This window comes from Patella vulgata, chromosome 1, assembly GCF_932274485.2.
Source record: "Patella vulgata chromosome 1, xgPatVulg1.2, whole genome shotgun sequence".
NCBI lineage: Eukaryota > Metazoa > Mollusca > Gastropoda > Patellidae > Patella > Patella vulgata.
The window spans coordinates 23575569-23593265 of record NC_065879.2 but is presented as its reverse complement, the minus strand read 5'-3'; the positions used below and the strand labels follow the sequence as shown (position 1 = coordinate 23593265).

General features: G+C 35.7%; 1 protein-coding gene across 1 annotated transcript; it reads right to left on the bottom strand.

Moving 5' to 3' along the window:
- Nucleotides 1-3121: 3121 nt before the first annotated feature.
- Nucleotides 3122-4431, bottom strand: LOC126811564 (FMRFamide receptor-like). The gene has a single exon (XM_050537259.2). It carries the CDS (start codon nt 4310-4312, stop codon nt 3185-3187), a length of 1128 nt encoding a protein of 375 aa, XP_050393216.1. The 5' UTR covers nt 4313-4431; the 3' UTR covers nt 3122-3184.
- Nucleotides 4432-17697: the final 13266 nt, after the last annotated feature.

Genomic DNA, 17697 nt, shown 5'->3' with positions numbered 1-17697 from the left:
TTAGCATTAACAGAAATACTGCTTGCAATGGATGTTACGTACTTTGCAACGTTGGTTTACCTTGTTCTAAGGACTAATATATCTGGTATTTTAAAATAAATTCAAATAATGAGCAAAATGTCTTTGCTAAAAAGTCTTATAAATGAAAAACAAGAGCGTGTAAATTTGAGCAAAAAAACCCACACCAAAACAATAAATATTTTAATTCGACACCCGATATGTTTATATACAACATAACCGGTACTAATTGATTATATATAGGCCACTTTAAGGGATGGAGCTAAATGTAAAGTGTCCATCCTGTTGGACATTATGTGTTATTCCAATTCGCTACAGCAAAACATGCCTGCTTCAAATGAATACCACCACAGCCGTGGACAAAAATTTGTTACTGTTCAAAACTCGACAGACGGTTAAAACAAACAAATTAAGATGGTGACAAGAACTTATTAGAAAGTAATCCGAACTTTAAAGGACCTTAGCTTTTGCAGGATTAATCGACTTTATTTTATTTGGATCAGTGTGCTTTTTTAGTAAGATTACTTGATAATTATTTAATACATGTATTAAAATGATCATTATTAAACGTTAACATAATTGTTTAAGAATAGCATGATAATTATCAAACGTTAACATGATAATTGTTAAACGTTAACATGATAATTGTTAAACGTTAACATGATAATTGTTAAACGTTAACATGATAATTGTTAAATATTAACATGCCAATTATTAAACGTTAACATGATAATTGTTAAACGTTAACATGATAATTGTTAAACGTTAACATGATAATTGTTAAACGTTAACATGATAATTGTTAAATATTAACATGACAATTATTAAAGATGCATCATGTAAGATTTCGGAAAAGAGCTGGCCCTTCTTGCCAAATTAGTTCAAAAATAGATAATGACAAAGTCTCGATTATCCATTTTATCGTTAAACTTTTAAATCTCAATCTGTGTAATCTATTTAATTCCCTGCTTTGTGAAGATCTAGAGGGTTGTCATGTTTAGCTCGTATATAAGGCATCTTTAAATGTTAATACTTTAATTGTTAAATGTTAATATTGCAATTGCTAACCATTGAATATTAATAGGGTTCGTCCTCATGACTCCAATTATCCATATCATATTTAAAACAAACCCATGAAAAACTGTAGCCCTATTTCGTGTTCATATGGTTTTTTAAAAAAGGTGCGTAACTCTGGAATGAAAGGCCACAGTTCGCCGAAGTTTATCCTCTCATGACTCAAATGCTGCCCATCAAATTTGAAAACGATCGCGCTCAAAAGTGGGTATAATAGAAGGACGAACGAGACCGACCTACGCACAGGGTGACGGCATATAACGACCACACTGAAAAATTGGCGTATAAAATATTTCCACACCTCTATCGATTTACTTCTCGTCAAATAATGGGAACAACACATCATTGCCGTGTTCAATGGGTAGAACGATGGTTTTGGGCCGTTTTTCAGAGGGTGAGCATCATTTATTTATTGTTTTAATTATATATTTGTACAAAAATATAACCGACGAAGACAAACTTTGGATTTCCACGTCTACTGAACACAAGTCTAATTTAATATACGCAATACATTGTTTTGGAATATCGTTAATAAAGGGACCTGCGAGGTACACAAAAATAGCAGACTACAAGTCATTACCGGTGAAACAATTTTGTAAATCAAGTTTGAGCAAATATTGTCTGAGACACAATCACTCATGTACATGTATATATAGACTCTTGAGCTAAGTTTAAGTATTAAAAACAAAATGTTTGCTTTGCATCCGCCCACCAACCAGTTATATCTTTATTTCGTTCGCCTACACTGCATAGAATCTAAAATCACTCTTAAAGACTGCCTGTTTCGACTTAATGACTTCTTGCTGTACAATCGTTATTTGATTTTTCACGTTTAGAGAGCAGGAATACTGGATATTCACAAACGAAGCATAGGACAATTTTTTTTATAATCTACCATTTTGCCACGTGGACAAACTGAATACGCCTGTTCCATTAACATATCGTTAGACCTTATTGTAGCTTGAAGGTAAACGACATAGATGAAATGTCAAAGAACTGAAATGAAAGCCTGGCCTCAAGTTCACAAAGTATTCTCAGACTTAAAGATACATCATGTAAGATATAGATAAAGAGCTAGCCATTGTTGCTATAATAGTTCGAAAATAGTTAATGTGAAATGAATAATTTGAAAATTTCATTCAAATTACCCTATTGCGAGCGAAGATATTAGCCTTTGGAAGTTTGACAAGACGTTTGCAATAATTTCAACCGCCGCACTGGTTGTGCGTAGCTAAGTCTCGCTCCTCCATTTTGAGCATAAATCAAAATATGGCTGTTCTAATCTATTTAATATCGGAGAAATCCGATGCCATCGAGAGTTCATTATGGCTTGGATAAGTTAATTAATGTCTAATTAATAATTTAGAAAACATTTCCGGCCTAAAGAAAGACCAACAATAGGCAGAGTTAGCTCTTGCATAATGCATGTTTAAGTTAAGAATTTACTCAACTTTCAATCACTGTTTATGAGAAATATCTTTGGTCCAGAAACACAAAACTTTGCACATAGTTTCTTACTGAAGTATTTGATACATTAAAACAACAAAAGTATTATAAGGGACTATGTTTTAGATAAAATAAGGCGAACAATATTGATTAAATTCTTAACTAAAGTCTGAGAATGCTTTGTGAACTCGAGACAAGATCTAATTCCAATTAAACTAACTAGCCCTTATAACCGGGCATAGTAAACTAGTCGTTAGACAAAAATGTCAAATATAATACCAATGATCATCATCCTAAACATGCGTAGGTCCTAATTTGAAATACGCCATTAATTGTAAAACAACTTTTTTGTAAGTTTGTGTATATGAACAGATTTCACTTCTTCATTTCTTTCAGAAAAAAAAGAAGATCAATTAAACTTAAGTCATTCTTTCTCGGGTATCACACATCCATTGGGTTACTGACCATTATTTCTCAAGTAACTTTCCCGTCAATACTGAATATTATTTAGGAATAACCCCAAGAAGGACAAAAAGTACTTTAAAATGTTAAAATGTTATTAAACCAGTGTTGAAATCAATGACCATTTCACCGGCGTTGTTGAAGAAGCACTTTTCATGGAATTCGTAAATCGTATATATCGCTATCACTTGTCACTTGTTGATGTCGCTGAGTTTCTTTTCTCCCAAACATCATCCACTGAATGAAGGCAGATTGTTTCCGTTTCCTTCTCCGCCAAGTTTTCAGACTGAAAAAGGCTGCTGAATCTTCGCTGTTGCGGGCTCGTTTTTTGTTTAGCACAACATGGTTGCGGTTTACAGTAAATCTGTTTGAAGACTTGTCGAAATGATTTTCCGAAAATAAGATAAATGACACAATTCGTTGAGAAGTTAACATAATAAAGTAGTTCGAATATTCGCTGTAATTTAAATTCTTCCACGGGGTTTATGTCCTTATTGAGGAACTGAAGTATCAAAAGTCTTAGTCGGATCGCGTGACTCGGGGTGTGGAATAAGATAAATACTGTAGAAACTGCAAACAGCATTTTCGTGATTCTTCCGTGTGGCGATTTATTGAGAAACGATCTTCTCGGATGACGCCCCAGGCGTCGTAATCTTATCTGTCTTTTAAAGGCTTCATAAAGGTGACACAAAATGGCGACAACAAGGAAGATGATGAGCACTGAAGGTAAAGCTAACGTGAGCACGGTGTCCGCGTAGGTGAGACCTTGATTAACTACGTTGTATTTCGCTAGTAGAGAACACTGCCCGGCCGTTCCGTTATTGAGAACAATTCCGGTTGTCCATAATGGAAAATGGTAAACAAAAATAGATATGATAACTAATATAAGAATGGCGGTCTTAGCTTTTTCAGGTGTACATAACTGAGACACCCGACCAGGACAGGACACTCTGATATAATTTTCGGCCGTGATGAACACAACAAACCAAACTGATAAAAATCCACATATGTAAGTCACAAAGATGATGATCTGACAAAATCCATGTAAATGGAAGGCAGGCACGTCAACTCGATCTAACCACACGAGAAATAAACTAATTAAGAACATTGTATCTGAGAGGCATTTTGCCGCCAGGTACAGACAGCACGATTTGTCTCTCAAAGTTCGAGCTAGGAATGTGCATGCCGCAAGAATGTTTCCCGTCGATCCCAGGAAACACACCACTGGGATAAGAAATTTTTGAATTGAGCGGATTGATACGTACACCACGTCTCTGTCCAGAGAATACTGAAAGGTGTCGTTAGCCGCCATTATTATAATGGAGGTAGAGTTATATTGAGCAACTAAACCAGGAATAATATTTCAAATTCTTTTACAAATCTGATATGAAATAATTTCTTATTGGTAGTTTCTGTTCCAGTAACACAGACTGCGGTTGATTGAGCACATCAAAATACAGTCACTGAGACAAAATGCACGGATATTTTTCCAAAAATATCCTTGAATTCAGAACTACTCCCACACACACTGTTGATTCCATTTTAAATATTGGAATTAGAAATAATCGTCGTTTACAGATGGCAGAATACTTGACTTCAATTTAGTTTCGTAATAGTCTTTTCACTGCACAGAGATCACAGTCACGTCAATCTATTTACACATTTACAAATATCATCTTTCACAGATTAAAGCAACTCGGGTACCTGGAAAATATAAAAGAAATACAATTTCTAACTGTTATTTGATTCATTAACAGAATGAACTATTACTGTAACATCAATCCTACTAGAATTAAAACATTATACAAAAAGTTAATCTGGGCCCTTATTCACGAAAACTAAAACTAAGGTACAATCGAAATTTTAAGAAATACTGCAATTCGATTGGCTGACCAGTAAAATCAATTTGCATATATCCAATTTGCATATTGGTCAGCCAAACGAATTGCAGTATTTCTTAAAATTTCAATTGTATCTTAGTTTAAGTTTTCGTGAATAAGGGCCCAGTAGTCGGAGTATAACATGTACAACACGTATCTCATGTCTTGATACTACACGCCTACCCACTTTGACTAAAATCAAAACTCTGGAATTCATTTTCAGAAGCCGAAGCTACTTGGTAGAAGTTCACATTTGAGCAACGCCCAGCAGAGTCCACAACAGAGTTGTTTATTCAACTTTTCCGAAACTAATTCCACCAAACTTTTGATAACTGCCTCAAATTATTTAAGCAACATCAAATAATGCTTTATCACCAACCCACTTTGTATCGTGTATGCATAATCCGATAGAAATTTAAGATAGAAGAATCTATCGCGTGATTACAGTTTTCAACGATTAAACAGGGGTGCTACTTCTCAGAAGATACACCGTCAACGATCAGTGTTTGACTCTTACACGAACAAAATCTATACTGAGTTTAGTCTACATCTTACACTATAGGAATTCCCGGGGAACGACTCAAACTTATAATTCATCTAATCATGTATGACTATAAGTTAAGATAAGTTAAGTGGTACTGAAACACTGTAAAATTGTATATTGCCAGACTGATGTTGACATGTTGTTCAGAATTCAAATGTAGAAATTAAACACGGGAATGCGTCAAATTAAGGTACAGGGGACAATATCCTCTCCCTTGACAATGTTCTTTCCACATTTTGCGATAAATTCCGGTATCCGGTACATTTCGGCGCGTTTAACTTTATATTTGGACAAGTTGTGGGCGATAGGGTTAACGCTATGGCAGATTTAGGTTAAGATTGAGGAGTGGATAATCCTGACATGCTACAGCCCAATTTAATATTTCAATAAGTTAATGATTTCCTAGTGTAGGATAAATCAGCCCAAATCTACTTCTGAAACCTCCAATATTCGGATTTATTAGGCCGACAAGCAGGAAATGGAAAAACTAATTGCAGTGATATACACATTAAGAACCGTCGACAAGGCTGATTTAACAGTGATTTTGTTAGTGTAGTAAGTAGGAGATATGACCAGCACTTGTAAAAACAATGCCACTTCATCCCCTCATTGAGATCTCGAACTTTATCTCAAACACAGGATGTAGGAAACTAATAAGCTATCTCGTCGCTCTATACACACATACTGTTTAAGTAGATTATTTATATCATATTTATTATCTAGCACTAAAATAGTTTTTAAAAAATGCAGAACCCGAACTACAATTCATTTCATTTTTAATAAATTAAGACTCCGATTCGTCATCAGGGTAACTGTTAGTCACTGTTTACAAACACAACCATTTGCTGTAATATCCAAGCTTCGAATTCTGTAAATACGTGAAATAAATCGATACATTAAAACGTTGTTAATTCAAAGGCAAGTATAGAGAGAACGTCAGTAGCCTAAATAATGCCACAGGCGGTGTCTGACTTTGTTAATTAAAGACGTATCAGTTAGTAATTCGAACTAACTAACACTTGAAACTATGGTTTATTACATTGCGACGTTTCAACAAGATTTCACAAGTCGTTAACAAGCATATAACACAAGTAAATAAAATGAAAATAATATATATATATATATATATATATATATATATATATATATATATATATATATATATATACACACACACACACGAGAGCAGCAGTGCGAACCCTCCAATGGGATGCAAAATCAGCAAGCATGAGCAAAGTTCCCAAACCGTTAAATAAACAAATGTACATAGATGGTTAAAACTGTAATAGGTATAGATAAGTACAGGAATAAAAGATCAAACAATTATTTAAGAGGTATAATGAGCCACGAGCAATAGGTCCTGACAGTAATAACATAATATCTATATATACTCTTTAAAAAGTGGACGTAAAACTCTAGAAACGAACGAAATTTTATTTATTTGTGTTATATGCTTGTTAACGACTTGTGAAATCTTGTTGAAACGTCGCAGTGAAATAAACCATAGTAATTGTTATCCATAAATAGTGTGTTTTTTTTTTATGTTCCAATTACTAAATGCCATTTAAAGAATAAATAGGAGTCTTCATTTTACTTTAATAAGACCGCCAATCATTGAAGTACATAATAAAACCATGTGATGATAGAATAGATAGAATTTTAAAAACTACTGCCTTTATTTTGAAATGAATTTATAGCTAGATTTTAACAAGCGGTTGCCTGCCATGCAAGATAAGCCAACAGTTTGAAATAGATGGACGGATAACGGGGTAATCTTATAGGGTTTGTTTTTGCGTTGTCCCAATGCATCACGTCGCGTTTACAAGATTTTAGGAAATATCGCTGAATATCGACAGGGTTTGCCCTCCCATGACCCCAATGCTACACACCAAATTTGAAATAAACTCAATCAATACTGTAGCTCCTCTCTCGCTTTTGGCAAAAGGGGTATCTCCGGAACGGGAGGTTGCAAAATCGATAAGCTTCGTCCTGTCATGAACTCAATGCTTAACACGAAATATGAAAAAAAGATCTGTTAAAAACTGTCACCCCTATCGCATTCACGATCCGGGCAACTTCCAGCGGTACAGATGCTGGTACAGACTTGGGATATGGTTTGGCCAAATAACGTCTCCATTTACTATTCGTAGAATTATTGTTGGCAAATTTTCTTTTGTCTCCGTCAAGAAAATGTCTATTACAAATTGCAACATGATCACCGAGCACATTTTGGCGTTTCCTTATTTCCAAGACTTTTCGTTTCCATGCCTTTTTAATATCATCTTTTAAGTTCTGAAGATAGAAAAATTTAACACCTTCTGAATGTTTTTATGTTTTTACCTTAAAATCACCTATATCACACGTTTGACGAACCATTTTAATCAACTGTTTTTGTTTAGAAATAGAAATATTATCAAAAATAACGTATCCCTGTACCGGCATCTGTACCACTGCCACTGGAAGTTGCCCGGATCAAGTGTGCGTGACGTCACGCCATCTTTTTCTACGATCGCTATTTCGTTCATCCACTCATGACCTCAATGCTTCATACTGTTGAAAAATTATATTATAGCCAGTGTCGCATTTAAAAAGTTTTCCGGAAAATGGGCCTAGCCGCAGAACGGAAGGTCCCATGCGCACTAAAATCAAACTCATCCTTAACCGGGGCCACAACTCCGACACGGAAGTTCCGATGCACACCAAAATCGAACCCATCATAGAACATTTGATCCTTAACACATATGTAAGTCTCATCTTGGTATACGTATTACTTGTTTTCAAACCATTTCCATAAAGGGGAGCGGCCATTTTGACGGAAAGTGTCAGTCCGATTTTTACGAAATTTGAAAACAGTCGTGATTATGGGGATATAGTTGATGTTGTCGAACATTGTAAAAAAGAACCCCAGAAGCCCTATTTTGCTTTTCCCATGAGAAATAAATTTCTTTTAGTGTTGTTAAATGGGGTGGTGGGGGCTATGATTCTTTTCTTTCGCTGTAAGTATGATTATTTCTCTGCCACCTGATGCTTTTTTATTATGATCAATGTTTTATAGATATGTCTGAGTAACTGTCGATCAAGTATTCACGATGTCAATACATGGACATCTATAAAAAGCCATTCTACTTCTTATGTCGATTGTTGTTGTCACCTGAATTTTGAGACAAGTCACGTTTTTATTGTGTCGGCGTCCTGCTTTCTATTGGCAGATTGGAAAATAACTAAATTATGTTTTTTGCCTACGTATAAATGTTTAATGGGGAATTCTTCACTGTGCTTCCCACAAGAGTTAGTTCGTGTATACAATGTGAAGTAAAAACATTTTTACCTACCTGGTCTGGAAGATCCAGATCTAAATTTTTAACTGATAAAAGTCGTTTATGTATGCAGTATGAAAAGAAAGCATATTTACCACGTCTGAAAGTTCAGCCCAAAATATTTAACCGTTTCAAAATGATCGCGAAAAATATCTTACACGTGGCCCAATCAATGAGACTATTTTAGTAAATAGAACTAAAAAATAAAACTAAAACACAACAACATAGTTCTTTACGGGTTGTTTGCCTTACAGATATTACATGCAGATATTCCCCACTGCTGATTTTAATTGAAACATTAACATCGTGCATTTGGATTTGACGCAAATTCTATATTATCACTGCTCCCGTAACCATAGAAATCAAAACAAAATGTCTTTTAAGCTGGTTGATACGATAAACCTATTCTTTAAACTGATCGTTTGAGTGTTTTAATTTATTTTTCTTAAACCTGGCGTATATGTCTTTTTGAACCGACACGCAAAGCCATTCCTTTAAAACAAAATCAATATTGCTGTCAGTTATTTAAATAAGTAGGAAGTTTACCTGATCATCACCCACGGAGAATAACCGAAAAAATCTCGTGGTTTTATAAAGATTGCCGTGGTTTTATAAATGTTATATTTTAAATGATTGATGTTCAACGGAACTTCAAAAAAAAAAAAAAAAAGATCAACTTCATAAATCTTATAATAAAACAAGTTCGGTAGTTTTATATATGGCCCAGGAACTGACTAATCATAATAATAATAATAATGGACATTTATAGAGCGCCAACATCCAGCTGGTGCGTTGCATTATCGCGACCATCTTGCAATTGTGACGTCATATAACAACTCGAAATCCATCAATTGGTGAACAATTGTCCAAGGACTAATCATGCCAAGTTTGGGTATACTTGAATTGACGTGGCCTTAGGATTTTCTTAGAAGAGCGTCGTCCTCAATATGAAGAAGAACAAGATGCGTAACGCTTGTGGACTGGTTCCTGGTCCAAAATTCGAAAGCAAAATTTGTCAGTTTTGAAATGTCAAAACTGATAATGAAACGCGTTTCTGGACTAATTTGCCCCCAGCTCTCCAATTCATTAACGTATTGGTTAATCTAACATAAGCCGAATTCAGGAGTCCACGGATTTGACATCCAATCACTAAATCATTTTTGGCCCTCGACCTCTCTTGTGATGATATCGGGTGATAACTATATTACTTTACTTCCTAGTCAAACCACGTATAATCGAAAAGATATTAAGCAAATCCATGGGAAAATTGCAGGCTATTTCTATACATTATTCAGATCAAAACTCCGATATAATAGGAAGAATTGAATTATTCGTCTGAAGACTAAAAAGGGTTAAGAAAACAAAACAACTAAAGGTCAGTTCCAAATTGTATATTATATTTATATTACCTTGAATCAACGCACTCGTTAAACCTTGCCTAACACGTAGTTGCAATTCATGCCACAACAACGCATGCCCCTTCCCAACTGAATGCTATATACTAGTAGCAAGGGCGTGGATTTGTCATAACTTTTTTTGGGGGGGGGGGCGGACGAACCCTGGAATCTGGAAGATTTCATTACCAAACGAAAGAAATAATTACGAACAGTTTACTGTACCAGTGTTATTTCGATGAAGGCTGTAACTAGGGGTAATATGATGACAATATGGAAAAATTGACTAACTACATCAAAGCTGCATAAATATTAATTGTTCATGAAGTTAAGTGAATCGTCCAAAGACGTTCGTTCTACGATCAGGACTGTTCTCTTTAAATATATTGGCGACATGAAGGGGGTCATTATGCACCGCACACGCCATCAAGTGGCTCAGTCGGTTTTGCGTCATGGAGTTTGCAGCCAAGTTTTGATACGGCGCAGAGTGCTGAAGCATCGCTCGGCTGAGCAGGAACTAACAGGGTTCAGCAGTGTGAGATGAGAAAAGCTTTGACAGAAGGGTACGTCTGCCTCACTAAAGGTGACATAATGACAGATTTGACCGAAAACTGGCGCTTGAAGAATGGCAATTCTTGTTCCAAGTCCCGATTCAGTTCCAGATACGTAGAAACAAGCTTACCATCAATGGCATCATGTGGATATAAACCTGAAAATTTGTCCTGGCGATCAAAATCATGGGGGGGGGGGCAGAGACCTATTCGTTCCCTCCCCCCGTTCCCCCTAAATCAACGCCCATGACTAGTAATATACTTTTGTTTTCGCAGCAAAAAGTCTTATGCGATTGCAACATATGTCATGGTATATCATCAAAGGATATGTCGGTCACACGCAATGAAGAAGTCGATTACACTACCCGTCGCCCGTACATGAACTCTGATCTATAGTGATATTTATACATTGCGCTTCATTTAGCTCTTAAAAGTAATCTTGTGTACTTTAGGCTATATTTATTATCAATAGAATTGCATATTGTATTAACAAGAAAAAAAGGTTTAACACAATAAAAATAAATCAATTATGAAGTTTTTAAAGCTTATAAGTTTAATGCTAGAATCTGCAGGCAAAATGTTATAGAGGCCCCCGTTCAAACGCCAAACTATAGTAACACGCTTCCAATGCGTCAACTATGTCAATACAATAACATTGATATCTTTAAGCAACTTTCTCTTAAACACATGTACAACCGAACTAATACATTATAACATTGTCACTGACCAGCGTTCTTGCTAGGTTTCTTTATATGATTTACCTTAAGCGTTCGTACTCTGAAAAAAATTGTAAATATATAGCCCCTTGGCTGGATTCTGGTGGACATCCCATAGATGAATTTGAAAATGCAAATCAGACTGCTGCAAACGCATTAGCGAGAAAAGCGTGATATATACAGTCTAGAAGTATTCATGAACAGCTGACTACTGGGCAAATATCTACTGTCAAGGTGATGACATTTTCAAATATAGAGCTAAAACACAAGAATGATTCCAGTTGAAGACCAATACGTGAGTTTGTTTTCGAAGGTTAAGATAGTGGTCTAAGACACAGACCAAGCTTATGATACTGGTCAGTGGTTTCAATATGGTCTCAAATTGTGATTGAAAATTGACCACAAAATAGGCGAAAAAAGTTCATACATTGTTCTCTTCCTGATCTCTTCACAAAAGGCAATTATAATTGAAGTAGGTACCTATCTCTTACCTCAGTCTAAGGTGTAGTTAAAGGTCAATTTATGTCGAAATTCAACTGATATTATATAATTCCACAGTAGTCACAGTAATAAGCACTAAGTGTGCTAGAACACTAATAGACAAACAAATAGAAATATGCCTGTATCTTATTTCTGTCCAAGACATATTATGTTAAAATATTTTTTTATAAATAAAGTACCAATCGTTTATCTGAAAGAAATTGTGACGACTGATAATATTCAGACATTCAATTGTAACTATGACTATACTACTTCCCTGTCTGTGTCACCTTCTCGACATCCCCATGGCTCTCCAAATCGCAGTTATATTAGATCCGTGGTTTGTACGTGAGAGGTGGAATACTATACTTTTTCAGGGGAAATTACTTTTTCTTTCACTACATAAACATAAAATCTAAAATGTGAGCGGAGAGGGGTGGGCTGAAATCCCTCTTAAAAACTCATCTGGTTGGCATCTTAGGTTATTGACCCAAATGATTTCAGTATTCCGATCTTTGAAAATCAAATACAGCAGTCAAGATTTCAGACTATGTCGCAATACCACGATAATGTGAAGGTGTATTTAGAACACCAGAATAATATTGTTATTAATATACCAATAAGTATGTGATATTTACACCACCTTAGCATAATTAGAACCATTAAAGGCACAGTATTAAACAGGCATTATGCAAGAGATAAATCTGTCTATTGCAGGTCTTTCTTTATGCTTTAAATGTTATATAAATTATTAATTAGACATTCATTAAATTACCAAGAACATAATCAGCTCTCGATGCCATCGGATAGTCTAGATTTAAATAAGATTTGCGATTGATGATTTAACGTAAAAGTGGATAATCGAGTCTTTGTTTATTATGGTAACAACGGTAGCAATGGCAATCGAGGCTATACTGTAATTGTAACGGCGCTAACTTGGCTCAACGTGAAGTAATTTGACTGGAATTTTCAATATATTCCATTTTCATTATCTATTTTCTAAACTATTAAACTAAATAGAAAATACACAATAAAAAGTAATATCACTAATGTAGAACACACGTATCTTTACAACTCTATTGTATAACTTCTAATGTGAACATATGATAGTATTTGGTTATTTCTATTCGATCTTATTGTGACACACGTCTTATATCTTGAAGTAATTCTGATTATTCTGAAACATTTTAAATCTTTTATACATATTGGCCACGGAAGTGTACACATGCATTAATTCGCCAGGAGTGTGTTCACAAGATGACCTTCGTGGTACCGGTATAATAAACTTATTAGAATGTTGTAAATATTTTAAATAGTGATGTCCCCCAAACAGTTTGCACCTTACTTAGCTTGGCTATATATTTCCAAACGAGCCAAATTTATTATTTTTCTCAATTAACTTATGTAGCGTAAAGTAGAACTGCACCGAAAATACACAACGCCAAACTTTAGTATTTAAACCTGCGTGGTATTAGGGCTAGGAAACTGGGTTACTATACAGATGTGTAACTTGCGGGGAACGATTGTAATAAATAGCATCAAACGAATTCGGAGAAACAGCCATTCATCATCCTCTGGTGATCTTACCGTGACATTGTTAGCAAATAAAATGGCACGCCCACGGCAATAGAGTATGCCTAATAGTTATAGGTAACCCCGTTCTCATTAGGTCAGTCTGAGCAGAACAGTAGGACGTTAAACCCCATTTCATTTTATTTCAGTTATAATAAGTAAAAAAAAAACCCAAACAAATCAGTAAATGAACACGATGAAAAAAAAGTAATCAATGACTTTAAGAGAAATTACTATTAACACAATGGAAAAAAAATCAATGACATGAACCAAAAAGTTTCGTATGAATAAGGGTAACACAATAGATATGACACGGTTTCACTCGAGTCCCAGGCTGAAGGGGCCAACCCAAACCGAGACAAAAAGTCAAACGTGCCACTGTTCCGTATTTAATGGGAAACGTAGGAACAATTATGTGCACTCTTGGCCGAGAGAGATTTCTTGAGAACTAAATATTGAAAGATCGATTTTTAATAACCAATAATCATATGGTAGACATGATTTGATTCCACGTTAACGAAAAATATTAGAACCTCTCATTAATTTATATTGATTGGACAATTTGCGTAGAAAATAAACAACATGGCTGTGCTTCTAGAACCATTTTCGTCCATTTTAAGGTTCCAAAGAAGAGCCGTACACCCTTTAATAGTAGAAAGTCTATTGAATCTGACAATTGTATAATAATTCAGTAGCTGCTTTTCTTTCTCAATTAAAATTAACGATTGAAACAAATGGAGTACAGAAAACATTTCTCCGAAGTCAAGAATCGCACAGTAACTACTTTTGATCAGTCTAATATCGTTGGTCGTAAATAACGAATAGATAATAGTTACGGCAACGCAAGTGAAGTCTGAGTAATGTTTATTGTTTAAGAATAATGAACTTCGCGCGGCCATAAAAAAGGTGGTGCCAAGACAACGATTAGCAACAAATATGTAACTCAAAATAGCTCCCGTGGAGGCGATCTCGTGACAATCTGGGATTTTAGTAAAAATATAGGTTGCGTGGTAACAATGATTAACAAATATTTCATTTTTACAATGCTTCCTGTTACTCACTAGAATGTACGAAACGGGACATAAATGAAATTGCAAAATGTGTAAAAGCCTTAACTCGGTTCGTGTAAAATGCTCCCCATAGCCCTATTCAGAGCCACACAATGACAGATTGCCCGTCACAGTTCGTATTGGATAATACCTTTACTATGTATTACAACAGTGTTGCGCCTCTGGCCCGAACGGGCTAATGAAGACGGGAGTACGCCATGAGGGTGTGCTATTCCCAGATATATATATGCTTGTAATCGATGATACATTCAAACGGATAACAAATCAAATGGCCCATGGACGAAATATACCCACAGAAACCGAAATAGTAATCTACAATTTGCATTATTATACCATAATTGCATAATTGAAATGCGAATATAACTGCGGCAATAATTACTCCACAAGTTATCGTCGGAAATCAGTGAAAATCAACATGCTACTTGCTCTGATATCGGTATGATCTTCACAAATTTCAGATAAATAATAGATGTAATAATAATTATGGTGTCTTGTGAGTGAAAAAGAATTGTGGACATACGGACTGACCGACAGCATTACAGGACCACATTTATAATGTGAAAAATATGTACCGGTCTTCTTGGTAATTCTTTAATATTGATAATTTGTGAATTTCTCTTCACGGGTAAGATAACCTACTGATTCACAATTCTTCTAGATATTAAATGCAGCATGCATGCCGCGTGGGTTTTACATCACCTTGTAGTAATTATAAATCAATTCCACATACCAGCAATTTAATTTCAAACGAGCCAAATAACCGGTATACAGCTTTGTTAGATAGGCCCACTGTCTGTGCAGATATTAACACTACTTTCCAGTTAATGGGATTCTTAAGAATTTAACGTGAAGCCAATGTGAGCAATGACAGATAATGTGTCCAGAACTGTCACAAAAGTCTATTATTTCAGGATTTAGAAATAAATTATTAACTAAAACGAGCGTTGGTATTACTCTAGTTGTGTATAGTCGTTGGTGGATACCAGGGAAGGGCGGGTTGTGCTTTCCTAGTTCTATAAAACCCGATACAGCTTCCAATTTTAGTAGTTAATATAGATAACACAGTTTTAATGTCAGCGACGAGCATCACGGGAGAGAGAGAGAGGTTAACGCCCACTCGACACAAACTAGGTCATTTCGGGACTAACATATAGTTCAATTTTATTTCAATAATTCACTTACGCGTAGGATTTTTAGCAGTGACAGGAACCGGATGACCTGGAGAAAACCGACAAGGTTGGTGAGCATCATGAACTGGACAGGGTGTGCTTGCCCTTTTTTTTAGAATAAAACGATACCACTTCTAATTTAGCTATAATCACACAGTTTTGTAATACTGTTGTATTATCAGAGTGTATTACACGCACTTAATACAAATAAATGAGCAATGTTGTAATGTGTTCCAAAACGAGTAAACAAAGCCCGAGCGATAATTTGCTAAAAATATCATAGCTTGTGGTCCCTCTAGAGGTCACAATTATTATCCGATTTAAAAAGACCGCTCGAATATATATAATTATATCATCGTTACACCGTAATTTTGTCTGAGTGTGATTTTCATGAAAATCGGGCCAAAACTGCCGGACAAATGGATTATTGCCCCTGATTGTACAAAAAAATCGCGTTTGTTTTTAGCTTGTTCTCTATCCATCTCTTGCAAAATGTGGGCGTATCCTGTCTGGCAACCGCTGGTTAATTTAGAAGTTGATTAAAATACCGTCAAAACAAAACTAATGCTAGCGGATAAGCCTCGTTTGTCGCAGTTCCAACAACTGAAAGCTAACGACGTCATTAAGACCTCTACAGAAACAACACTTTGTTGACAACGTTATTTCCAAGAATGTGCTGTTATCTCAGTTCAAAGAGAATTTCCATTGTAAATTGCACAGATCCAAATAATGTCCATGGGGTGCGCTGCCTAGGCCACCATGTGCCATTGGAAAATTGGCACACGGGTCAGTCCGGGCCCGATGACATCGATTCGCGATTCTTGTTCTCAAGCGAGCTGGTTGAGTCAGAAACGCGAGCCCGACGGAAATATTGGACAATTAGCAAGACCGCTACCTTTCAACGAGAAATAATATTTCGTGGTTCGGGTTATGGAAACATTTTTGATGTCACCTTCCTATGGTTGCGTTTTAGTACCATACGTAGATTTATACCCTTTTCTTCAAATTTACCTTATATGAGAAATCGCAGTGAAAACTATGATAAATCAAAAAGGTTTTCACTTTATATCACGGTGTACCAAGGTTTACACTGCGGAGAAAACTTTATACCGCGGAGAAAAGGTTTACACCGCGGAGAAATCTTTATACCGCGGAGAAATCTTTATACCGCGGAGAAAAGGTTTACACCGCGGAGAAAACTTTATAAAGGTTTACACCCGGAGAAAAAGTTTTCACCACGGAGAAAAGGTTTACACCATGGAGAAAACTTCATACCGCGGAGAAAAAGTTTACACCGTGGAGAAAACTTCATACCGCGGAGAAAAAGTTTACACCGTGGAGAAAAGGTTTACACCGCGGAGAAACGTTAATACCATTTTTTTCCCACCGATGCCCCTTGGGTCTCCCTACCTAATAATTTCAAAACTCATCGAAAAAATGACAATGGGTCTTCATTCATGTTTTCTACAAAATATAAGGAATACGTATGCAAAGTTTAAAGATGGTCCGTTAAGAAATGCGTCTTGTAAATGACAAACAAATGCAAAAAATGGGCGTGGCTCTGCCATTGGAGTCAAGCATTCACCAAAACAATAGGGGTCATCCTTAGGGTATAATAAGTATGTATACAAACTTTCATTACAATCCATTAAGAATTGCGCCCTGTAGGCGACCCATAGACACACACACACACACATACACAAAAATAGACACCATAGAAGCGAATAAATATTTCGATAATTTCTCAATTACAATTATCCGAAAATAGATTGTGTAGAACGAAAAAAATGGGAGACATGGTCTTCCACTCATCAAGTATGCTTTGATCATTTACAAAACAATATAACATTAACAGCATGTTATTTTTATGAGCTGTTAGATACCTTTTTATGTGATTTTTTTAATCATATCTAAATATTTAATGTTTTGTTGGCCTTTTTAACGCCCAACGCATTTCCTATCGATTGTTGTTGTGAGAGCGTAGCTTGTGGGTACCAGGCATGA

Bases quoted from the DNA above. Each gene is read 5' to 3' on its own strand.
- LOC126811564 (XM_050537259.2), bottom strand. From the start codon at position 4,312: ATGGCGGCTAACGACACCTTTCAGTATTCTCTGGACAGAGACGTGGTG.